This window comes from Heterodontus francisci, chromosome 2 (genome assembly GCF_036365525.1).
Source record: "Heterodontus francisci isolate sHetFra1 chromosome 2, sHetFra1.hap1, whole genome shotgun sequence".
Lineage (NCBI taxonomy): Eukaryota > Metazoa > Chordata > Chondrichthyes > Heterodontiformes > Heterodontidae > Heterodontus > Heterodontus francisci.
This window is the reverse complement of record NC_090372.1, coordinates 166,608,562-166,635,546: the sequence shown is the minus strand read 5'-3', so window position 1 is coordinate 166,635,546 and position 26,985 is coordinate 166,608,562. Positions and strand designations below refer to the sequence as shown.

At 43.2% G+C, this 26,985-nt stretch overlaps 1 protein-coding gene across 1 annotated transcript in view; it reads right to left on the bottom strand.

Annotated features, from left to right (window-relative positions):
• LOC137348185 (plexin domain-containing protein 2-like) overlaps positions 1 to 26,985 on the bottom strand; it is a 455,424-nt gene that overhangs the window by 283,536 nt on the left and 144,903 nt on the right. Inside the window, exon 2 of the mRNA XM_068013514.1 lies at positions 20,624 to 20,823. Within this exon, the coding sequence (XP_067869615.1) occupies positions 20,624 to 20,823 (200 nt within the window). The remainder of the gene's footprint in view (positions 1 to 20,623; positions 20,824 to 26,985) is intronic.

Here is a 26,985-nt window from a genome sequence, read left to right as displayed (position 1 = left end):
TGGCATGGGTTTGGAGTTAACTTCAATCTAAATAAATAAAGGGGAAAAACTGAAGGAATCTGCAATTTTCCACAAGGTACAGGGAGCATTCTGGCTTATGAAATGAATTGCATGATATGTAGGACTAACTCCATAAAAAAATGCAAGCCAGCAGTTGTGTCCAGAACAAAGAATTTCATAATTCTGGAATAGAAATGGTAAAAGGAACTATTCTGTGTTCCCATACATACCACCTTGTCTGCAAGAATGCACAGTAGATTACAATAATGCAACAAATATCAAGGTAAATTCTCCCAGGTCAGTTGCCAGAAATTGGAGCATAGAAGAGAGAATCAGACTAATGAAGTCAACATGCCCAACTTACAGTTCTCACGATTTCCTGTTCTTTAGAATTATTCACTGGAAAATTGGAGTGCTGTGAATCCGATGTGCTGACCTTTAATATGTCTTGCCATTAAACAAGACTCTACATGAAAAATTTACCCTATGTTAATTTACCCTGTGTTAGTCTTTATGCAGAGAGCCTCCATTATCCCTTAATAAAGAAAATCTCTTTTCACTTGCTTCTATTCAACATAGGTTCACTTGGTCATTCAACACTGGAAACTTCTTACCAAGAACTTTTGAAATTCTTTTTTCCTGCTGGAAATGATCTAGTCCAACATGCAAATTCTTCTAATTAAATTTAGTTGTTTTCTAAAACGATGCTAAGATCTGGAAAATATGCAGTGTAATAATAGTGTGCAAACCCGAAACACATTGATATTGAAATTCCAATAATTAACAGAGGCTTAAATCCATTTATTTTAAATGGGTTAACATCTTTGCTAAATCATGTATTACCAAACACTACAATTCCCAGAAAAACTTAGCTGCATTTTTGAGAATGACCTTAAATTCGTAAAATTGGCAGTTTCGGATCAAGGCCCAGTTTACTTTTATTTAGACTGTTCTTGCTATAACACATCAATAAATTCCCTCCTAAAGCAAGCCCATCTCTACATTGTTTTCCCAATACTCAGAAGCAAAATAAATTAAAATTAAGTATGTGCGTAATATTTAAATTTAAAATTTGCAAGTTTCCATGTTAAATAATTTTTTGCCTTCTATTAATATGAACAGTGAAATATGTCGAGAACTTTACCGTAATTTCAATGAATTTTGTCAGACAGACTTCAATGAAATTGCAGTTCAGCTGGTACATTGTATTATAGAGCAATTAAATATATATTTGGCTTCTGGCTGAATCCCTATGAAAGGCTTTTCTTGAAAAAAATTTTTAGTAATAAAGCAATTTTTCCTGTGAGCACAGAATGGAATATTGGAGGTTATTCACCTTACATATGTACTTCCAGGTAGGAAGTTTTCCCTGGTTTTTGTTGTGAGGAAAAATATTTTAATTTGGTTGACAATTCCAACCAAAATAGTTTAATTAAATATAATTGGAAAACAGGTGTTTCTCTTTTTGGAAAAACAAACAATAGCCAATCTGTTAAATATATAACTCAAAGCTGGAATTGGCAATCGAAACAACAGCACATACCTTCTGTTATTGATAACACTCATGCCATCAATTTTTGTCTAAGCTTGTTTTTAGGGCGCTTCTGATTTTCAGCTCTGGGATAACAGAATATTATGGGGGAACATGAAATAACGGTCAATGATTTTCCATCCATTAAAATCAACGGAGAGAAAAACAGACAGTCCAAAGACCACCAGTGGGTGAGACCCTAAAAACTTGATCTGTACACATATTATGGGATAAATTATATTGGATGCCACCAATGTTCATCGAAAGAGCACAGCAGGTTAGAAAAAAAATCAACATGGCGGCTGGAGAAACAGTAGACATGTCTCATGAACTTGCCGAGATTCAAAAGGTGGGAACTAATCAGGTGAATGAATGCCACGCAGTGGATATCAATTAATTAATTTTTTAGAAAGGTGCTTTCACCAATGTGAATGAAGATGAAAACTGACGGAATTAATGGTGATTGAGGTAGCTAGATTTGAATTGATATGACAATAGGAAGATGACCATCTTTTATTTGTTCTCAGAGTGGACACATGCTGACGAGGCCATAATTATTTCCCATTACAACTCCTTGAACAGCAATTAGTTGTATAACTGAATGACTTTTAATGCCTAGCAAACCAACTACGTAGCGTGGAATCTACTGACCACCTCCAGGCGCTTATCCATTGTCTCTCGAAATAAGGAGGCCAAAGAAGAGCGTGGAATAGAATTACATATAGACCAGAACAGATAGTCTGCCCACTTCCCTCAAGGACATTACCTGGTTCCAGATATATATTACCAGATTTATTGGGGTAGAAACTGGAGTAAAATAGGCACATAAAGAAACAATGTTGGGGCACAATGTCCTGCCAAAATTGGGTCAGGTCATTTCTCAGGCATCTGCCTGAAACACATATTAGGTGCCTTATATATAAATGAGAGGCGCAACTCCTGGTTTAGCTCCCTTCACAATGTAACTGTTTAACTTTTAAAAGGTTTTTTTGCTGCTCAGACCCTTCTCTTTAAATTGATCTGCAACATTTACTTCATGGACTGTCAACTGATATCTCTCTAATGAGAAATGTGAATATTTAGAAAATGTGTTCCACAATTTATGAGTATGTTTGAAAAGCTGAAATAAAAATATGCATTAAATGTCAAATCATGCTTTATTTATGACACAGTACAGTGAATGTATGGAGAATGTGTCTATTTTGATACACTCTGGGGATAGTTCCTCACTTTAGCCGTGAACAAATTGAATTCTCTAAAGAGCAGAAAACAGGTAAGATGATGGATGAAAATCAAGAAAGCAATTTTTCAAGTTATGGACCAGGTTTCTCCCATTTATCACGCTGATGTGAAGCAAAATAAGGAGGTACCAAAGGCATCAGCTCTGCCTTGCAAACAATTCCACAGATTAAAAAAAAAAAATTAAATTGCCATGTTAAGCAATGAAAATTTTAAAACAACTAATTCTGCACTATTTCATGTAAAGCATTGATTATCCTGCATTTTGAAGTCGGTTCCAGGTAATGTCAGAGGCAGGAAAGCACCAAGGCAGCATTGCCATCCCGATGAGACAGGAATCTAACTTACATTGCAACCATCTGCTTAGCAATGTATTTATATCTAATCCACTTCAATTTAACTGAGGGCTTGTGATTTAGTGGACAGCAGGTGGTACTCACGTGCCTTTAGGTTCACGGCCATCAAAAGCTGGCAGCAGAGGCGAGAGGCTTCAGTGCCACCGACAGGGAGGCAGCCAATGAACAGTGTTGCAAAGGGGAAAAGTGGGAGGGGGGTGCGGAGACCATTGTCGGGCTGCATTGCTGTGTGCTCCTGGTTGGGGGGGGGGGGCGAATATGTGTCGGGTTCTTAGGGTCTCTGTTGGGGGGGGTTTAGGGTCGGGGTCTGGGGGTCTCTGTGAGGGGGGTCGGGATCTCGGTTGCTCTGCAAGGTGGGAGACTTGAGTTTGGTTGGTTGCATTGGGTGACCATATTTTGTTGCCCATACTGCTGGATGAGAGGGTGGCTATCAGCAAGGGTGGGCACTGAGCCATCAGGGAGTCCACCAGGAGAACTCTCAAAATATCAGTTGCCAAGGCAGGGTCGTCCCTGCATCGACAATGCTCCAGAGGCAACTGGGCACCTGGCATGAGTATCATACACCCTGTCTTTTTGGAGTCCATGGCGTGATGCAGAACCTCTGACAGAGGGAGGGCCAAGATGCACCTGCGCCTGCCCACGAAGCTTCAAGAGCAACAGCAGGCAGCTATGCCAAGAAGGGCCCACATGCGCCAGAGTGTGTACTGGACTCAAATCAGTTACCTCCAAATGTCCGAGCGGCACAGTCAGCAAAGACTGCAGCTCGCCAGGGAGGCCATCACCTACTTGTGCACCCTGCTACAGGATGTCTTACTACCTACGGGATTTGGTGGTCACCCTATGCCAATGGTCCTAAAGATAACGTGGCACTGAAATTTTACGTGTCTGGATCTTTTCAAGAATCCACCAGAAACATGTGTGGGCTCTCCCAGGCAGCAGCCCAACGCTGCATCAAGGAGGTGACCAATGCCCTGCTCAAAAGGACCGGTGACTACATGCACTATCAGACCGACCCTGACAGTCAGGCAGAGAGGGCTATCAGATTCGGGGCCATGGCTGGATTTTCCCAGGTGCAAGGTGTAATAGATTGCACACACATGGCCATCAAGGCTTCAACGGACCAGCCAGCTGCCTTCATCAACAGGAAGGGCTTCCATTCAATCAATGTTCAACTGATTGGGCGGCACAGTGGCTAGCACCGCAGCCAGTTCTCCCTGTGACCGCGTGGGTTTCCGCTGGGTGCTCCGTTTTCCTCCCACAGCCAAAGACTTGCAGGTTGATAGGTAAATTGGCCATTGTAAATTGCCCCTAGTGTAGGTAGATAGGTGGTAGGAGAATGGGTGGGGATGTAGTAGGGAATATGGGATTAATGTAGGATTAGTATAAATGGGTGGTTATTGGTCGGCACAGACTCGGTGGGCCGAAGGGCCTCTTTCAGTGCTGTATCTCTCTATGACTCTATAGTCTGCGACCACCAAAAGCGTTTCCTGCAGGTGTGTGCTCACTTACCGGGAAGCAGCCATGATGCCTACATATTTTGACTGTTCCAGGTGCCACAGCTTTTCAGCACCCCCTGCTCGACTTCAGGGATGGATTCTTGGAGACAAGGACTATCCATTGAAGACATGGCTACTGACGCCTGTGCAGAACCCTTCCAAGTAAAGGAGAAGTCCAACACTTGCCACGGCTCTAGCCGAGTGGCCATCGAGCAGGCCATTGGGCTGCTGAAAATGAAATTCTGCTGCCTCAATTGATCTGGTGGAGCCCTGCAGTATGCCACAGCAAGGGTTTTGCATATCATAGTGCTCTGCTGTGCTCTGCAGCGCAGAACAAGGAGGCCTTACACTGTTTTTTTCATTCATGGGATGTGGGCGTCACTGGCCAGGCCAGCATTTATTGCCCATCCCTAACTGACCGAGAGAAGGTGCTGGTGAGCTGCCTTCTTGAACTGCTGCAGTCCATGTGGGGTAGGTGCACCTACAGTGCTGTTAGGAAGGGAGTTCCAGGATTTTGATCCAGCAATGAGATGCCTGAGCATCTTGCACTAATGAGGAGGACACAGAGGAGGGAGAGGAGGTGGTGGCACAGGATGTTGAAGCCCTTGCACCGGAGACCAGGCAGATTCCGAGGTGTGCCAAGGAGGCAAGGGACAATCTCAGTCACACGCTTCCAGTCTCCCCGATGCCCACTCACAGACAAATCAATAAAGACTCACCTCAGTGCATGCAATCTGTCGCCTCATTTCCATGCGTGTTCCCTGATTTGCACCCAGCTGCAAACAGTGCTAGAGTGCATGGGAGATCATCTGTTAATGAGGTCTGGGGTTACATTGGTATTCCACTAAGGGGGAATGGTAAAATCAGCAGCTCACAATTAAGGCATATTCGAAGAGTGAATTTTACACTGATCGTTAATTACTAGAATAAAAGAACTTTATATTCATCATTACATTTCAGATGTCGGACACCTGTGAATCCCCAAGTGTGCCTAGGTGGTTTTCTTAATACATTTTCAAGTGTTTCGATGAGTTGTGATCCCAGGGAGAGCTGCTGGGCTGGAGGCAGGCTGCCCCTTGGCCTGTGACGACTTCGGCAGATGTCCTCTGGCTGCCTGAGACCTGGAGGGCCCCGGCTGCCTGAGGGTTTCCTGCACAGGATCAGGACTCTCCTCAGGTATCGCAGCTACTGGAGCTGGGCTCACTGGCAGAGGGGCTGAGGAGCCGCTATCCACACTCGGAGTGCCCTGCGGAGAGCCTCCAGCTGTAGATGTCAGCCTCTTCTCCTCCCTTTTAAGGCTCACTTGAACCTCCTTGCTGATCAGAGAAGAACGAGGCACAGAAGAAGAGTACAGGAGTCTCATCCTTCTCTTTCCTTGCCACTGCTTCGTCGAGCTCATGGCCAAGGTGATGGTGCGCAGGTCTGCTCACATCTGTGGGATCTGGCTCTCCATGAGGGTCTCCAACCTCTCAATGGAGGAGGCAATGTGCTCACATGCCTGAGACACAGCAGCACTCATGGCACGAATGGACTCCTCCATCGTCTGCACATGGCTGCGCATTGTCTCTGGCATCTCCGCCAGATGTCGCCTTACCCCTCTCTACAACTCCAGCATGCCCTGTGCTGTCAACATCAAAGGTTCAGCATGGCTTTCGCCACCCACAGTCCTCCGACAAGCAGAGGCCTCAGCTGTCTCAGCCTCAGCCAGTTGCTCGGGTGCGTACGGTGCACTCACCAGATTGTTACCTTGATTCTAAGGCTGAGCACAAACCCACTGAGATGAAAGTCTCTGCGCTTGTGGAAGGTGCAACAGTTACGTGATGGTGCTGATCCTCTTCAGAGGTGGAATTTTGTCCCCCTTCCATTAGAGTCTCCTGCAGATGCTAACCTGCATGAGAGAACACAAATATATGTGGGTTAGGATAAGCAGATCTCATGCCAACCATGTGTTATGGGTGTCTCCAGAAGTGAACTGTATGCCAATGGAAATCCTCACTCTCTTACATGGAGACTCCAGTCTCACCATCCACTATTGAGCGGCCGCCCTGTTTCTCCGCCAGCTCAAGTGCCTCCACCTCAGACATGGAGAGGCCTGATATCTGGGGTGCCTCCGCCAGTCTGTGATGTCTCCCTCCTCTTATGAGCCCTCTTGTCCTGCATGAAAAGAGGGAGATAGTCATACTTCACAGAGAGATCAACATGACAGTTCCACTAGTGGCAGCCCCTCGTCCCCATCCACTCTCAGGGGAGTTAACGGGGATGAGCTGTGAAAGAATGTGGTTGAGATGCAGCCATGCATCTGTCAAGATGAGGTGATGCTAAACCTCTCTCTGCCAGCACTTTTGTGCTGCCTCCCTCCCCTCCCCCATGTCTCGCTTCCTCCTGCGTAGCCTCATGCAATCCCTAAAAAGGAGAGGTAAGGAGCAATCACCTTGGCAGAACGAAGGAGGTCATTGACCCTCTTGTGGCACTGTCCTGGGAGTGACCCACGGCTGCGGACCTCCTCAGCGCTCTCCATCCAGGCTTGTTTAGTTAGGACGGAGGACGGAGGACGTCCTCTTGCCATCGCTGGGGAAGAGGACCTCCTGCCTTTCCTTTGCAGCCTGGAGGAAAACCTGCAGAGAGGCATTACTAAACCATGGGGCCACTCGGTGTCTTCCTTCAGCCATGGTCGCTGCAGGCTCAGGTTCAGCTCCTTGCCCATCAAGCAGCGTCTCACCTCCCCCCCTGCCCCCCATCCCCGCCATGTAATTGGAGGGGTCCCATGCCTCCAGTATGTACAATGGCAGGCCTCCATGTGATCGCGGTGGGGCAGCTGGTCACACGAAAATTGGGAACGTCGCCTGTTTCCGGGCCCACCGCTGGTCCCTACAATGGGCTCAATAAATTCAGCCCTTTGAATGAAAATTAAGAGTCCTTCTGACCATATTTACTCAGTCTAGGACAAATTGCTCAAGATGGATAACTCATTTTGTAACCACCACTAGACAGTACTCAGGGTGGCTGTAAATTTTGCGTAAGTACAGAACAAACAGGTTCAATTAATCCCCAGTGGAAAAAGTGATTAATCTTCATTTTACAGGGAAAAAGAAACATCTCCATGCTTTGAAACATTCTTTGACGAATCTCCGTTGTATAGGATGGTCTGTAATAATACTGCATTAATCAGCCTTTAATGGTTGCTAATTATAAAAGACATTGTTTCACAGAACAAGTCCATAAATGATGGAAAAGACAACAAGATAATGAAAACTGTACATTCAAATCATTCAATTGAAGATTAATCTCATTTAAAAGCTGTTGTAAAGTAAGAGAACCAAAAGTGAGCATTTGATGGAATGCCAAGCCTTTCAGCTCGTATTATTTTAACTATTTCTTTTTAAACTTGCTTGTTGGAGCTTTCTACATTGGTGAAATAAAGCAAATTATATTTTCCATGATTCTCCCAAACTTATACTAAAAGCCCTCGTGATTTCTCTGATCGAAATGGCTAATAACGGAGTTCCTCACTTTCCACAGATACATCAATTGATTCAATCAGAAATTCAATGGACAGCAAGGAAAAGCTTACAGCTGCCTTTTATTAACACAATAAACCATTTTTACTTTGCAGGAATGTTTAATTACTGAATTACGAACTTTTGTATGGTAACGCAATTAGTTCTCAATAGAGATTTACAATTTTCAGAAGAATTTTAATGCCAGTACTATCAGTTGCTGTGGCATCTCATAAGTAGACAAACTGGTTCCTTAAACTAAAACATACAGAGGATTGGGATCTGTACACAGTCAATAGCAGATTGCTAAAGTAAAACTGGAGTCATAGGAACTTATGATATAAAAAGAAGCCTTTCATCCCAGAGCCCCTGCTTTTTGTCCATAACCCTACAATTTCCTCATTCTCAAGTAAAATTAGGAGAAAACATAAACAAAAGACAATAGATTGGCAACAGAAACAAGAGGGGAAAATCAGCCAGAATTATCATTCCAGTAATACCTGCTGAAAGTGTGCACTTGTAGATGTTGGTGAGAACAGGATTGGCCTTGGCTGTATTGCCCCTGATGATCAAATAGCCTGCCGACACTCACTGCATGAATAACCAACTGGACAGGGTATGATAAACTGGCCAGCATCAAAAACCCGGCAAGGAGTTAATGCCTTCGGAAGGAGAGGGGAAGGGGAGAAAGTTACCAAGAAAAAAATGGGGTTGAAGTTCATCAACATAAAGCAAAGCTGATTAAACAGTTCATGGAATGTAATCGTTACAGCCTCTGCATAAGCAATCTGTGAAATACAATACATCAAGATTTAGTAATGTAGATTCATTCCAAACTACTTTCTTGGTTACTTTTAGGAGTCAGAGAAAAGCTGAAAGTTTCACCTATGGTTATTCATATCTTTCAGCAGATTAAATACATTGTGAAGAGTCCATGGCTTAGAAATTCAGGCACTCAGGAAAATCAGGCCTACATGCAGCCTAAGCAACAAATCCTTAAAGGAACTGCCAGTTAGGCTCCAACCAACAGGATGAGATTTTAAAAATATACTCACCTGAATGTAAAGCTGCGAGAAGCTGGGGTGTTGTGGGATGACCTTAAGGGCGGACCATCTTAAGGACTGCAAGTGAACATCATCAGAGGAAGTGATGTCAAGTCACACGTGACCAGTTAGTTGTGCGTGGAGCCTGACATAGTAAGACGTGTTCAAGTCCATCTTCTGCAGTTACTATTTGTGTATATATTCCAGTTCTGTGATAAAACCCCATGGCTGGAATTTTACGCCCTCCTGCGAGTGGGCTGGGAGGCGTAAAATCGAGTGGGAGGCAGGGGAGGGGAGTGCCATCCCCATTGCCTGCCCACCCTGCTGCTAGTTTACCAGCAGTGCGGGAGGTGGCAAATGGCCTGCCCGCCCGCCCCAGGCCAATTGACGCCCGTAAGTGGCCAATTAATTGCCACTTAAGGGCCTCCTTCTGCCACCCCTGGTATGTTATAAGCAGCGGATGGCCACTTCACCACCTGAAGAGGCCACTTAGTAAAACCAAGGCGAGGGGTGTCTCCTCCTGATTGGACACTCTGTGCCACACAGAGTGCCCCCCAACAGCACTGGCTGCTCCCCCTATAACCACCACCTCCCCCCCATCCTATATTCCGACCCCCAACCCCTTGTGAGGGCCCAGCCGATTGTCCGCAGTGAGACCTGACCCCTACTCATCTTTTTTAGGCTGGCGTCCATGCTGGCTTCTCTCACAGGGTAGAGTGCCAGCATTGGCCACTAGACATGGCGGCGCTGCAGGGACTGAGTGACTGCCAGCCCTCTGATTGGCCAGCAGCTCTTGAAGGCAGGACATCCAGGCCCGGAGGAAGCGAGCTTGCTCCGGATTTTTTTGCCAGTGGGCAGGGCCAAAATGCCATATATATTTTGAATATTATTTATATTCCTGTAACTCTTAACAACAGATCACACACGAAAGGACAAGTAATATCACATGTTGGCAAGATCAGGATCTTTTTCTTTTTTCTGAAGACCACTGATCATCATCGTTGTAATTTTTCATTTTTCCAGAAGAATACATTAAAAGAACATGGAACAGCAAGCTGCCTACCTGAGTGGCCGTAGATCCAGCTCGAGAACAGTTAGCAAGAGACCCCACAATACTACAGCAAGCCAAGGTCACAGACAGGACCCTGGAGGTCCAAGCTCTGTAAGTATAGCAGGTAATTTGCCGGAGGATTAGCATGTTCACCTATTTGGCAGTGGGTCAAAGAGTTTTAAGGGCTGTGGCTGGAGCCATTACTCTTTCAGTTTTCCCAGTTTTTTCTCCTTTGTGGGCAGGGTCTAAGCCCAAAGGAATGGGAAGAAATAGACAGCACCACTGGGAGGTCCAGTACTTTGAAAAAGACTGTGGCAGCTGTTAGTAACTGTGAGCTCACACTCTTTTTTTTAAAAAGCACTGAAAAAAAACTGTTAAGACAAACAGTTGTGTCAACAAACAGCACAGTCAGCCTGTGCAAGCAATGACAGCTATCGACCAGCTCTCTTAAAAGAGGCAGGTACCAGATTTCTCTTGAAAGGGCAACAAAAGAAATGTTCCTGTGAAAAATACCTGCAAAGGCCATATATTCATAAAAAATGGATTATGACAATGGTTTTCAGATACGTAGGAATGGATTGGAAGGTCTCGGATATAGTGCCTGCATTTAAGCTATTTTGATAGTAAATGGAGCAATGCTTCCTAGATCTGGAAGTCAGTGAACCAGGGAAGCTGACTACCAAGATTAAGATTGCACTTGGGAGCGAAGGCTTGAAATGGCTTAATACCGCAGGTTTGTCAGATGAATAGCTGGAGGATCCCAATAAGATCTGGACATTCCAGGAGCAGCAATTGAAAGTACAGCTAAATTTCGGAGTACTAGGCTTGAGCTGATGACATACTGGCAAAGGCAAGATGAGTCCATGGACCAGTTTGTTGAAAGGTGCCGAGACAAGGCTCAAGAATGAACTTTGCAGATATTGAATTGTCAGAATGGGTTTCAGAGCTAGTAATCATGTCTATCCCAAGAGAGGCCCTTCAAAAAAACCTGCTAGAAAAGAAGAAAGGGCACACTATAGAGGCACTGTTCAATGAAGGTAGGAAATTTGAAGCCATCATGGCTGGGCACCAACAGTTACAAGTGTTGGAGGCAGCTACAACAATCGGTATGGTTACCAAGGCTCGGAATGTGCTAGGTCTTGCAGCAAATGTGGCCTGATTCACCCAACTCACAGTTGCTCGTCACACCATGACCTGCCCAAAGCTTGTGGCATGTGAAGACATTGGACAAGGCAGTGCAGAAGGCCGAGCTGAGACACTACACACAGGAATGGTAGCAGATCACATGCAGAGGCACTCGTGTGAACAGTGAGCAAACATTCCATATAGTCAAACTGGATCCGCCAGTCTGTGACCTGATGAAAGGACATTGACATGAAAAGTTAATTGTTTCTTTCTCCACAGATTCTGCCTGACATGCTGAGTATTTCCAGCACTTTCTGTTTTTATTTCAGATTTCCAGCATCTGCAGTATTTTGCTTTTATTTGGATCAGCAAGTCAAAGCTATTATGCAATCTGAGGCATTCACCATGATCGGTATTATATGTCCACAGAAGAATGCCAAGCCCAAGCTCAGGGTAAAAATCGACATTGGAGCAAGGCAAATATTCTGCCCATTCGTATAATCAAGGACATGGAATCCAACAAGTGTCAGAGCAGTGGGAGGTATTCAAATGGGAGATTCAGAGGGTTCAGAGTAAACATGTTCCCACAAAGAGAAAAGGTGGGACAGCCAAATCTAGAGCCCCCTGGATAACAAGGAGCTTACAGAGTACGATAAGGCAGAAAAGGAAATGTCAGACACTGAGAACTCAATACTACAGAAAGCCGAGAGGAGAATAGAAAGTGCAGGGGTGAAATCAAAAATGAAATTAGGAAAGCAAAGAGAGGGAATGAAAATTATTGGCAAGTAAAATCAAGGAGAGCCCAAAATGTTTTATCAATACATTAAGAGTAAGAGGATGACGAAGGAAAGAGTAAGGCTCATAAAAGACAAAAAAGGTAACCTATGTGTGAAGGCGTAAGATGTGGGTATTGTTCTTTGGAATACTTTGCGTCTGTCTTCACAAAAGAGGGGAACATAGAACATAGAACAGTACAGCACAGTACAGGCTCTTCGGCCCACAATGTTGTGCTGAACCTTTAACCTACTCTAAGATCAAACGAACTACCTACCCTTCATTCTACTATCATCCATGTACCTATCCAAGAGTCGCTTAAATGCCCCTAATGTATCTGCTTCTACTACCACCGCTGGCAGCGCATTCCACGCACCCACCACTCTCTGTGTAAAGAACCCACCTCTGACATCTCCCCGAAACCTTCCTCCAATCACCTGAAAATTATGCTCCCTGGTGATAGCCCTTTCCACCCTGGGAAAAAGTCTCTGACTATCCACTCTATCTATGCCTCTCATCATCTTGTACCCCTCTATCAAGTCACCTCTCATCCTTCTTCGCTCCAATGAGAAAAGCCCTAGCTCCCTCAATCTGTCTTCGTAGGACATGCCCTCCAGTCCAGGCAGCATCCTGGTAAATCTCCTCTGCACCCTCTCTAAAGCTTCCACATCCTTCCTATAATGAGGCAACCAGAACTAAACACAATATTCCAAGTGTGGTCGAACCAGGGCCTTATAGAGCTGCAGCATAACCTCGCGGCTCTTAAACTCAATCCCCCTGTTAATGAAAGCCAACACACCATACGCCTTCTTAACAACCTTATCAACTTGGGTGGCAACTTTGAACGATCTATGGAGATGGACCCCAAGATCCCACTGTTCCTCCACACTACCAAGAATCCTGTCTTTAAGCCTGTATTCTGCATTCAAATTCGACCTTCCAAAATGAATCACTTCACACTTTTCCAGGTTGAACTCCATCTGCCACTTCTCAGCCCAGCTCTGCATCCTGTCAATGTCCCGTTGCAACCTACAACAGCCTTACACACTATCCACAACTCCAGCAACCTTCGTGTCATCGGCAAACTTGCTAACCCAGCCTTCCACTTCCTCATCCAAGTCATTTATAAAAATCACAAAGAGCAGAGGTCCCAGAACAGATCCTTGTGGAACACCACTGGTCACCGAGCTCCATGCTGAATACTTTCCATCTACTACCACCCTCTAACTTCTATGGGCCAGGCAATTTTGTATCCAGACAGCCAACTTTCCCTGAATCCCATGCCTCCTTACTTTCTGAATGAGCCTACCATGGGGAACCTTATCAAACGCCTTGCTAAAATCCATATACATCACATCCACTGCTCTTCTTTCATCAATGTGTTTTGTCACATCCTCAAAGAATTCAATAAGGCTTGTGAGACATGACCTGCCCCTCACAAAGCCATGCTGACTGTCTCTAATCAAACCATGCTTTTCCAAATAATCATAAATCCTGTCTCTCAGAATCCTCTCCAATAATTTGCCCACTACCGACGTAAGACTGACTGGTCTATAATTCCCAGGGTTATCCCTATTCCCTTTCTTGAACAAGGGAACAACATTTGCCACTCTCCAATCATCCGGTACTACTCCAGTGGACAGTGAAGACGCAAAGATCATCGCCAAAGGCGCAGCAATCTCTTCCCTCGCTTCCCGTAATATCCTTGGGTATATCCCGTCTGGCCCCGGGGATTTATCTGTCCTCATATCATTCAAAATTTCTAGCACATCTTCCCTCTTAATCTCAACCTGTTCGAGCATATCAGCCTGTTCCACGCTGTCCTCACAAACGACCAGGTCCCTCTCACTAGTGAATATGAAGCAAAGTATTCATTTAGGACCTCCCCTACCTCCTCCGACTCCAGGCACAAGTTCCCTCCACTATCCCTGATCGGCCCTACCCTCACTCTGGCCATCCTCTTGTTCCTCACATAAGTGTAGAACGCCTTGGGATTTTCCTTAATCCTACCCGCCAAGACTTTTTCATGTCCCCTTCTAGCTCTCCTAAGTCCATTCTTCAGTTCCTTCCTGGCTATCTTGTAACCCTCTAGAGCCCTGTCTGATCCTTACTTCCTCAACCTTAAGTAAGCTTCCTTCTTCCTCTTGACTAGCTGTTCCACATCTCTTGTCATCCAAGGTTCCTTCACCTTACCATCCCTTCCTTGCCTCATCGGGACAAACCTATCCAGCAGTCGCAGCAAGTGCTCCCTCAACAACCTCCACATTTCTGTCGTGCATTTCCCTGAGAACATCTGTTCCCAATTTATGCTCCCCAGTTCCTGCCTAATAGCATTGTAATTCCCCCTCCCCCAATTAAATATTTTCCCATCCCGTCTGCTCCTGTCCCTCTCCATGACTATAGTAAAGGTCAGGGAGTTGCGATCACCATCACCGAAATGCTCGCCCACCGAGAGATCTGCCACCTGGCCTGGTTCGTTGCCAAGCACCAAGTCCAACATATTCTCCCCTCTAGTCGGCCTATCTACATATTGAGTCAGGAAACCTTCCTGGACACACCTGACAAAAACTGCTCCATCCAAACTATTTGCACTAAGGAGGTTCCAATCAATATTAGGGAAGTTGAAATCACCCATGACAACAACCCTGTTACTTCTGCACCTTTCCAAAATCTGCCTCCCAATCTGTTCCTCCGTGTCTCTCTTGCTATTGGGGTGTCTATAGAAAACTCCCAACAAAGTGACTGCTCCTTTCCTGTTTCTGACTTCCACCCATAATGACTCAGTAGACAAACCCTCCTCGACGACCTCCCTTTCTGCAGCTGTGATACTATCCCTGATTAGCAATGCCGTTCCCCCACCTCTTTTCTCTCCCTCCCTATTCCTTTTGAAACATCTAAACCCCGGAACATCCAACATCCATTCCTGCCCCTGTGATATCCACGTCTCCGTAATGGCCACAACATCGTAGCTCCAAGTACTGATCCATGCTCTAAGTTCATCACCCTTATTCCTGACACTTCTTGCGTTAAAATAGACACACTTCAACCCATCATACTGGCTGCAACTTTGCCCTGTCAACTGTCTAACCTTCCTCACAGACTCTCTGCACTCGGTATCTGCCTGTTCAACAGCTACCCCATCCACTGATCCGTGGCTCCGGTTCCCATCCCCCTGCCAAACTAGTTTAAACCCTCCCAAAGACAATGAAGACATGGTAGTTAAGGAGGAGGAGGGTGCAGTATTGGCTATGATAAACATAGGGAGAGAGGAAGTGTTAAGGGTATTAGCATCCTTGAAAGTTGATAAATCACCAGGGCCAGATGAAATGTACCCCAGGCTGTTGAAAAAAAGTCAGGGAGGAAATAACAGAGGGTCTGACCATCATTTTCCAATTCTCACTGGATACCGGTGTGGTGCTGGAGATTGGAGGACTGTTAACGTTGTGTCTTTGTTTAAAAAGGGAGCAAGGGATAGACCGAATAATTACAGGCCTGTCAGTCTAACCTCGGTAGTGGACAAATTATTGGAATCAATTCTGAAAGACAGGATAAACTGCCACTTAGAAAGGCATGGATTAATCAAGGATAGTCAGCATGGATTTGTTAAGGGAAAATTGTGTCTGACTAACTTGATTGAATTTTTTGAGGAAGTAACAAGGAAGATAGATGAGGGTAGTGCAGTTGATGTGGTCTACATGGATTTTAGCAAGGTTTTTGACAAGGTCCCACATAGAAGACTGGTTTAAAAAAAATTAAATCCTGTGGGATCCAGGGGAATGTAGCAAGCTGGATACAAAATTGGCTCAGTGGCAGGAAATAAAGGGTAATTTTTGACGGGTATTTTTGCGACTGGAAGGCTGTTTCCAGTGGCATTCTGCAGGGCTCAGTACTCTGTCTCCTGCTTTTTGTGGTACATATTAACAATTTGGATGTAAATGTAGGAGGAATTATCAAGAAGTTTGTTGATGACATAAAAATTGGCCACATGGTTGATAATGAGGAGAATAGCGGTGGACTGCAGGAAGATATCAACGAACTGCTCAGGTGGGCAGAAAAGTGGTAAATGGAATTTAACCCAGAGAAGTGTGAGGTGATGCATTTGGAGAGGTCAACAAGACAAAAGAATACACAATAAATGGGAGGATACTGAGAGGTGCAGAGGAAGTGAGGGATGTTGGAGTGTATGTCCACAGATCCCTGAAGATGGCAAGACAGGTCAACAAGGTGATTAAGACGACATATGGAATCCTTTCCTTTATTAGCCAAGGTATAGACTATAAGTGCAGGGAGGTTATCCTGAAACAAATAAAACATTAGTTAGGCCACAACTTGAGTACTCTGTGCAGTTCTGGTCACCTCATTACAGAAAGGATGTAATTGCACTGGAGAGGGTACAGAGGAGATTTACAAGGATGTTGCCAGAATTGGAAAAATGCAGCTATGAGGAAAGATTGGATAGGCTGGGGTTGTTCTCCTTGAAACAGGAGGCTGAGGGGAGATTTAATTGAGATGCACAAAAGTGTGAGGGGCCTGGATAGAGTGGAGGTGAAGGGCCTATTTACCTAAGCAGTGGGGTCAGGGACTAGGGGGCATAAATTTAAAGCGATTGGTAGGACTAGAGGAAAGACAAGGAAACGTTTTTTCACCCAGAGGGTGGTGGGGGTCTGGAACTCACTGTGTGAAAGGGTGGTAGAGGCAGAAAATCTCATCTCATTTTAAAAGGTGCCTGGAAATGCACCTGAAGCACTGTAACCTGCAGGGCTATAGACCAAATGCAAGAAAGTGGGATTAGGCTGTGTGGCTCTTTCTTTTTTTGGCTGGTGCAGACACAATGGGCCAAGTGGCCTCATTCTGTGCCATAAACCTTCAATGATTCTATGAACTGGGAATCCATGGTGCAACACAGCATAGCTAGGCTAACAGCCCACAATCGTTCTCCAATCAAGTGCATTAGAACCATTACCATGCATTGCAGCTATGGGAACTCCGTATGGTTAACACAAACGTTCCACATTGTAGACACAACTGGACCAGCCATCGCAGGATTTCCAGCATGCCGAGGTCTAGGAATTGTCATCATACGGGAAGTCAGTAATGCACCAAAAATGGTAGAATATGTCCAGGTCTCGTTTGTCTGCTCGGTCGATGTAAAGGATGACACAAAAGCTGGCAATCTCAGTACGAAGAGCCGGTACGATCGGGAGTCTCTCCTCAGACTTCAGTTCATTGCGACAAGTACCCGGAGGCCAGAGAGATTGCTGGTGATCAGCTACATTGCCAGTCATTGTTTCTCCGAGCTTCCCAAACAAGGGAAGAAATTCACGACAAAAATATCAGGATGAATAAGCAAACCTCCTCTACGTTTTAAAGACTGTTAAATTTGCTTATCTGTAAATAACATTCTGTTCAATTATGTATAGTTGGTCTGAACCACAACATTGCTGTTTCTTGTACATATGTTTTTATCTTTAGAAACAAGGGGGATGTTGTGGAAAGACCTTAAGAGCGGACCACCTTAAGGACTGCAAGTGATAAGAGGAAGTGATGTTGAGTCACATGACCAGTTAGTTGTTGGTGGAGCCCGACATAGTAAGATGTATTCAAGTCTATCTCCTGCAGTTACTATTTGTATATACGTTGTAATAAAACTCTACATTTATTTTGAATATTACTTGTGTTCCTGTGACTCTTAATAGATCTCACACTAAAAGACCAATAATATTATGAGTGTCCGTCCTGATCCCACAAAGTATGCAGACTGCCACTAGTTCTGCCGCCCCTCCAACCCCTGGCAGATTGCTGATGCAAATGGTGGATCTGTTGGATTTAACAGGCACAATGGATCAGATGATCTATTCTCATTTGTTATTTTCTTTGATTCTTTTTTGTCAGTGACTGGACTGATATGCTGTGTTTTATGCCAGTTCATTCTTGGAACATGAATGGAGTGAACTAATATCACATGATCCATGGCCATAAAATCAATAAACGCTACACATGTAAAGACCTCAATTGGAGTTAGAAATATGTCAAGGACAGATTCTAATAGATCAACTTTTTCTGGTAACCAGAATACTTTGGGAATTGCAGCATTAATCTTAGCATTCTTAATAGTCCTAGGTTACTTAAATTGTTTATATAATTGAAACATTGAAAAATTACAACATTTATAAATGCCCTAAATGTAACCATTTAACCATAATTTTGTGTTCAGTTTGACAGTTTTAAGAAGATATTAAAATTTTACAAAAGGCAGGAGGCGATAATATAACTATTTCATGATGCAAAAACTAGCTCTTTACTTCCTCAGAAAGATAACCATGTAATTGAAGACGAATCTTTGAAGGTCCGCAGGCTGCTCTGTTCTGGTGCAACATCACTGGGATCGGGCCCAGTTTTGGGCGCTGTCCAGTTTCTATCCCTCGATGTGGGAAAGTGTTAACAATGTTGTGAAAACTACCAACTTTCATTAACAACACAAGAAAATGACTGCTATCTTTAAAAAAAAACAGGTGTCTTTGAAATGCAAATGAGGGATAGCGCAAGTTCTTCTACTGATTGATTGTTTCTAATAACTCAAAACCATGTCATACTTATACCTATGGTTACGGACAGGTGGTAAGGGGTGGGGATGGTTCCTGCTGTTCACCTCCCAACTGATTGCAATCGTGGTTGATGGGTTAGCTCCTGAATGTTTTAGGGTCAAATAAACAGACAAATGACAGGTTTTCTTGTAGTTTTAAAACAGACGATTAACTATTTATTGAACAATATTCATTCCCCAAAACATTTGCAACATCACTCACGCACGCATTCACTCTCAAATGTACTCTCAAGAGAAGATAGAAAGAAGAGTTCAAGGTATGGTAGGTGTTTGTGGTTTATGGTAAATCTGTTGAATCTTCTAAGTAGGACTGTCTCTTTTAAAAGGTGCAGGCCTGGGTTGTTTGCAGTCTTGAACTTGTTGAGGTGTTGTAGCTTTCTGGTGGTTAAGATTTCAGATTGGAAGTGGCGGCCACTTTCAGTTCTCTGCTGCACCAAGTTGAAGTGTAGAATTAGCAGCAGGGCTTCATCTTCTCGTTTAGGTTGGATCTTTCCACAGTCCCTGGCTGGACTGTCTAGTGTAACGTTGCTGTGATCTCTCCTCTCTCTCCAGAGAGTCACCTTTTAAAGGTCCAAATCCATTAAGAGTTTCTGTTAGTTGACACATAGCCTTCTCCCCTGGTGTGATCAAACAGTGGATCAGGATATGGAATCCATGGCTATCTATTAATGTTTGAATGGGTACTATTCTGTTATGATGGGCTGGATTTTGTTCTCCACCAGGTGTCAGGGTCCGTGGTGAGGACGGCCTGAAGATGCCTCTGGGAGAGGGCCGCCATGTGCCTGATGCCGGGAGGGCCCGTCCCGATATTACCGGCGGCGGCAAGGCCTTGTGGCAACCACCCCCTGCGCTTAGCAACGAGACCCCCATTTGAATATTAAAATTAATGAATTAATTACTCATGCCACCGCCTGATTTCCCGCTGTGATCCTTTTCCCAGCAGCCAGCACTCCTGCGCCTTTGGATCCCCGTCCGTGGAAAAAAGATGCCACACTGGTGGGAAGGGGAGAGGAGGCAAGTCTTTCAGTGCGGTGGGGGGTAGAAACGGGGTCAAAGTAACATCATGGGTGTAGGGGATGGTGGGAAGGTTTGGAGGTTAAAGTTGGTGTAGTTTGTGGGGAGGGAAGGTCAGATAGAGAAGGTAAGTAGTTTGGGGGGAAGAAAGGGCAAATAATAAATTTTATTGCTATTGGGGGGGTGGAAGAGGGGCAGAAGAAATGTCTTCATTTTTAAAAATTTACTGTAACTTTAAATATTTAAACTTGCCGGTAGGGCTGACAGCCCTTTAAAAATGGCGTCAGCGCCTGCGCACAGGCAGCTGACACCATTGCCAGGGTCGGGAAGCCAGCCCTCTCCATGCGATCGGGATGGGGCGGTCCACCCAGCTATTTAAATGAGCCGCCACACGAAAGATTGCGGCGGCTCCATTGCATGCGGCCCGACATTTTTTTTGCCTGCGCAGGCATAGAAGTTTCAGCCCGATGTGTCTACTTCACACCTTGTTTGACTCAGAAGGAAACCATTCAATTCAGGAAAGACTCTTGATAGTTCTAGAATGGGTGTAGTCAATACTTCTTAGTCTGGAATATATCCTGTTGTCCTTTTGAGACAGAGAGACACTTTGAATACAGAGGCCAGGTCATCTGACCTTCAGTGGCCAACTTTTGCAGCACATTGACTTTTCCTTTTAAAAAAAAATGGACAATTTCAAAGATTCTGCAATGAATAAAGTTTGTATTTTAAAAGCAGAAATATGGTGTGTCTTTACTGGGCACGATAATATATATAATGAAATATATAGGTTATAGTTGCCATACCAGAAAAGGGATAATATCACAAAAGTTTGCTATTTAGAGCTCCTTTTAAAAACACAGAACCTCTATAACACTTCAACATAGCAAACATACCTCAATTTTTGTATCATTGCTATTGTCCTCAGCAGGTTGAATATCAAAGATTTTAGTAGGATCTGCAAAGTCCTGCTCCAGACTAGCTCTGTTTGTATCCACCGATTTGGGTGGTTGCTGTCGCTTCCATCTGTGATTGTCCGTTTTGACGTCCACCAAGATATCTGAAGAAAACTTCTGGCTAACTGTGTAGAACACACCTAGAATAAAGATAGATAAGCAAAGGTCAGGTAACTTGATATACTGTAATATTCAAGTGAACAGGAAAGCAAATTCCAATGTGCAACACTGGAGGACCGATCATCGAGCATAAATGCAGAGATTTCTGGCAGAACATTTGAACACAAGATGTGGAATCTAGTATAACTCATTGTCAACGAATGTATCTGTTAGGTAGAAGGCCAGAAATTGAAGTGAAAATGAGATTCAGGTGAGATTAAAAAAAAAAATAGATTTAATACCCTCGAGTAGGTGTAGATTTGTTAGAAAATTCAATGACTTGCTTAGGAAAGAGTAAAAAATAGACTTGATTTATACAGTACCTTGCATGAAAATGACTACAGGATATCCTAAAGCACTTTACAGCAATTAAATACATTTTGAAGTGAAGTCATTGTTGTAATGTAGGAACCGTGTCAACCAATTTGCGCTCAGGAAGCTCCCACAAGTAGCAATGTAATAAATGACCAGATAATCTGTTTTTGTGATGTTGATTGAGGGATAAATATGGGCCAGGACATCAGGGATAACTCCTCTGTTCTTCATCGAAATAGTGCCATGGGACCTTTTATGTCTGCCTGCGGGAGCAGCCGGGGCCTCGGTTTAATAGCGCATCGAAACAATGCCACCTCTGACAGTACAGCACTCCCTCAGCACTGCATAAGAGTGACAGCTTAATTTTTGTGCTGAAGTCTTGGAGTGCGACTTGACCCCAAACCTTCTGACTCAGGAGGCGAGAATGCTGCCCACGAGCCACAGCTAACACCGAATGACAGATTAGAGCAAAAATTATGCTGGAAGTTAGTGTTGTGATATTTGCAAATCAACACCCAATTCTTAGCTTGACATTGATTAGTCCATTACCATAACAGAAATGTTTACCCTAAACAGGCATCTGCTAAAATTCTGGACAGAGGAATACCACCAAAATGCATTAAATTTTCCTCCTCATATTGCTTACGGTAATTTACAGCCTATAGCTACCAATAAAGGTCATTTTGAAATGCTTGCTTGTTGTAAAATTGCAATACAAGTTAATACTTTAAAAAATAAAAATATACTGCAAAACTTATTTTCTAAAATAATTATCACAATTAGCACTTTGAGATTTCCATGGAATGACTATCCTTCAGAAATAAAGCAGTAACACCCAGTTAATATTTATGTGTAAAGTCGAATGCAGACATTTTCGCTGCAGTAAGTGCAGTTGCAGTTACTAAAATAGTTACCCAATTATTCATATTAACAAAATAAATCATTTTACACAGTACATTTCTAAACAAAGTACTGTTTTCATATATGTAATTATGCACAGATAAGGCTGCAAAGTGTTAATTGTGTCAGTGTGACAGTCATGCAGACCCCCCTCTACCTGCCAAGAATGAGGCATATTAATTTTGTCATATGAACATTGATTTTAAACTGTTGCTGGAACGAGGAAATGACTTGTTAAACAGATCAACCGTGGTTGGAAAAAAACATTTGCATACCAACAGACAGTGCTTGGAGGGACAAAGGGGCTATTCCTTGTTCCAATTTAACCCACAATGGACTTTGAGCACCAGATATTGTGTGTAACAAGAGACATTCCAAGGTCGGCTAAGACAAGAGAATCCACAAACAGACATGGTCAGACCAGCTAGTCACATGACTAACCTGCTTGGCAACCTGGGTTTTTCTGAATTGTACAAAGAGTTTGAACTGAAGAAAAGACTGTTTGCTCCTGGAGTGAGAAGATCTCTCCTGTCTGCTCCCATCTTTTTCTCACTAGCCTCTGGACCCACTGAGGACACATGAACCGCAAGAGAGAAATGTCTTCTACATCGAACAAGGTTTAAGAAGAATACTTGGCCCCAAAAAAAGGCAAGACCTACCTACAGTCAAGGACTCTACAGCGAGCTCGAAGAACAGTAACCAAAACCATCTTCAGATATTCCCTAAAACTTTTTCACTTTACTTCTTCTGCTCTTTTCTGTCCTTATCTGCATGTGTGTATTGTATATGCATGCTAGCGTGGGCGCGTCGTATATCTGTAGGCATTAACTGAATTAGAGTTTAAGTTTAATAAAGTTCAAATTTTTTTTTTTTAAACTGAAGAAAACCTGTTTGGCTAGTTTCTTTGCCTTATAATTGGAAGTTAGTGAACAAGGATTCACTAAGGGGGAGCTAAAAAATAGGTGCATTTAAAATTAAACCCTGTTACAGTGAGGCCAGGTGAAGGCTGAGAGGGAACCCTAGACCCTTTTCTCACCTGGTCTTAACAGTGACAAATTTAAAATTTTGTTTAAGATGTTCAAATGGCTGGAGTTGCTCCATCTCTCCTTTTACATTTAAGAGAGAAAACAAGAACAGAGAAAGAATTAACTTAAGAGAAGGACCTTCCAGGAGGGCTGTAACATTATTCAAATTTGGAGCTGAAAAAGGCCTGAATTTAAACATGTTATACAAGTAGTATTTTCATACTGTTGCAAGCATAATTGGTAAAGATGGAAAGAAGTAAACGTGTTTAATTTCTTTTTCTTAGGTTTTAGCACTTTTGAAGTTCACAATAAAAACCCTCTCCTAATCTGATGAAACGATGTACTTATTTGATGTACCAGTGGGTATATCCTGTTGAACTTGGTTCCTCCCTATTAATCTATTAGGGAATTATAATTTATATTATTTTTGCTCAAAATATTGCACTTGTACTACTAATCATGAAAGTACAGAAGGAGCTGCAAGGCAGAATATTGTTTAAAGTTGGACCTGGAATTAAAGGAAACATTTTAGTTAAAATAGTTAGTCCAGTGGAGGATATTGTATGGCTTTTAATGACATAGAGGGCCTCAATGGACCTCGCAATATTCTTTTGTATTTGTCAGAAGTAGTAAATCTGTTGGATCTAATTTTCTGTAATTTACGGGACTGTCCCAATATTAGCAACAATAGCATACTACAATGCCTTTTGCAATTCTAGACAGAATTCTTGTAAAAAGCTTGATGTTAACAGGATTTGAGTAGCATCGTGTGTGTTGCTACAAGGGCAGGATTTTATTTCCCATTCATTTGATGGCATGTTTATATTTTTATAAAGGGATCTTGTCCATATGGAACCAAAACTTGTAAAAATGTTTTGAAAAAAACCAAGCCATTTACTGGTGGAAAGCATGAATTTTGCTTCCAGTCTTCCCAGCTGTAGATGGATAAAACGTGGCAAAAGTGACTGAAACAGTTGTGTCATTTGTGTCCATGCTGAATTCTAATTTTGCCATCTATTGTATCAGCTGGGAAAACAGCTGCTCTACATTTGAGCATAAGTCAGGTATACTTACTGGATCCTTTGTGGCCAACATTTTCACAATGCCATAAAACAGTGAAAATCAGGCCCAACAGACATATATTCAGGTACATGCAAAAGGACATCTGTCTATATACACCATCAAAAGCTACATATTAGCATCATTCTTTTATAACCATTCATAAAGATTCTTAATTTTAACGCTGAACCCATGGGTTTAATTGATCTTCCATCCTTGATCTGCCGGGCCCCAGAAATTTATGTCTCATACCATGTGCCAACACTCGCTGCCAGAACTAGACCGCATGGCTGCCAGACTTATCTAATAAACACAATACAGACTTTTTGGCACTATAATGGGGAACTACCACAATAATACAATTTATGTCATGGCAGGAAGAGTAAGCTGGACTGTTGATATTGAAACTGAAGAGAGGTTATGACCATTCCTGCTTTATGTGCTTTCCAATCTCACACGAACACCTGGTTCACATGATGAAAGAGACTGCATGCGATAGCTGAAATCTGAGCTTCTTCTGAAATTAGCTGGTGTTCTACTTATCTCTAGCTTCACTATTCAGGCAATACAGCAATAAATTAAACAATATTTAGACAACAGGCACACAAGAATACAATTTAACATGAAATGCCCTGAATGGCAATTTTCCATTCACACATTAAACGTAACACAATGATTACATAAGTTGTTTTTTTTGTGTTGTGCCTGCACTAAATACTATCAGAATTTATGCATACTTATTAATTGCTTGTATATATGTTCACATACAGAACAGCCTGAGCCCTCAACATGCTCTCCTTTGAATGCAATAGTAATCAGATAAAACAAAACTGGTTAACTGTAAGATACCTCCAACTGGACTTCGATACATTTGCATAACTGCGATGATAGTTTACTATTTTAGTAAAACTGTACAATGAATGAGTTGCAGCTCTTAATAAATCTTTCAATTTTCCACAGAAAGACTCATCAACAAACACCCATCAAGGAGATAAAGAATTCATGGTACAGCAACCACAGAGATGTGCAAGAGCTAGTTTGTTGGGCAATGTGAAAAGCTATATTAATGTCAGAAAATGTCATACATTAGTAACATAACTACCTTACTGTTCCTCTTTTCGAGTAAGAAAGAGTCCTGTGGACCTTCAACATATTATTCAAGACCACCCAAGACTCTGCTGTTTGTCTCGTACCTCTGCAACCTACACCCCACTGCCTCCCCCCACATTAGGTGGCAATCTGTCCCATGCATGCACAACTTATGACTATTAAGAAATTGGTCTTTGAAGACCAAGGAAAAGGTAAGGAGTTTGTTCAGTTGAAATGGCTCCCCTCCCCCTCCACCATTATTGTACATAGTTAAATCTGAGCAGAATTCTCTTGCTATCCTATTGTAGATATCAAGGAGATGAACTTTCCTCGAGGCCTGAGCTGCCATAACTTCAATTGAAACCTCAGATACTGAAGCAGTCTGTATCCATATGCAGCAAAACCTGGATAACATTCAGGCTTGGGCTGAAAAGCAGCAAGTAACATTTGTGCAACCCAAGTGCCAGACAATGATTATCTCCAACAAGAGAATCTAACCATCTCCCCTTGACATTCAATGACATTATGATCACTGAATCCCTCACCATCAACATCCTGGGGGTTACCATTGACCAGAAACTGAACTGGGAAGTGGCTATAAGAGGTCAGTGGCTGGGAATTCTGTGGTGAGTCATCCACCTTCTGAATCCACAAAGGCTGTCCACCATCTACATGCACAAGTCAAGAGTGTGATGGAATGCTCTCCACTTGCCTGGATGAATGTGGCTCCAACAACACTTAGGAAGCTCAACACCATACAGGACAAAGCAGCCCGCTTGATCAGCAACACATCCACCACCTTAAACATTCACTCCTTTCACCTAAAACGCACAGTGGCAGCAGTGTGTACCAGCTCCAAGATGCACTAAAGCCTCCTTTAACAACACCTTCCAAAACCACGAGCTTTTCCACCTAGAAGGACAAGGGTAGCAGATGCATGGGAACATCATCACCTGCAAGTTTCCCTCCAAGCCATACACAATCCTGACTTGGCAATATATTGTTGTTCCTTCACTGCCGCTGGATCAAAGTCATGGAGCTCCCTCCCTAACAGCACTGTGAGTGTACCTGTATTGGATGGACTGCAATGGTTCAAGAAGGTGGTTCACCATCACGTTCTCAAGGGCAGTTAGGGATGAGCAACAAATGCTGACCTTGCCAGTGACACCCACATCCCATGAAAGAATAAAAAAAATTAAGTGTGTGAATAGGGTTTTCACTGAACTTCTGCCAAAGTTAAACCAAGAAGAAATATACCCTGCTACCCACCCACCCCTGCCATGTTCCCAAATTTGAGGAAGTAACCCTATAGCCTAAATTTTCAGAGGCAAGTCCAGTAGTTAGAAACCTCACCAATCTGTCAGGATATCTCAGAAAATCTGCTCTTTTCTGGTAGGTGCAAGGCTTCTCACACCAGCATGTTCCCAGAATAGTATACCCCATGTGTTTACCTTCAGGATTGAAAGGGTCCAGAGTATTTCAACCTCTGATAAGAACAAATCACATCATGGAAAAAACAGTCCTCACTTTGCATGGACTTAAGAATTACTAAGGAAACATATACAAGACAACTGCCCCTGGAAGCTTTCTGCAGTAAATGTCTATTATAAATAAGTAAACATTAAGATTGTTCTTCGAAGGTCACACTAAATATATGATCATCTACTAAATTCTATATGCACAATGGGAACAAATTTGAAAAAGCTCTAAGAACAGTTGATGACAGGAAATCAGATGTTAAATGCAGATATAACA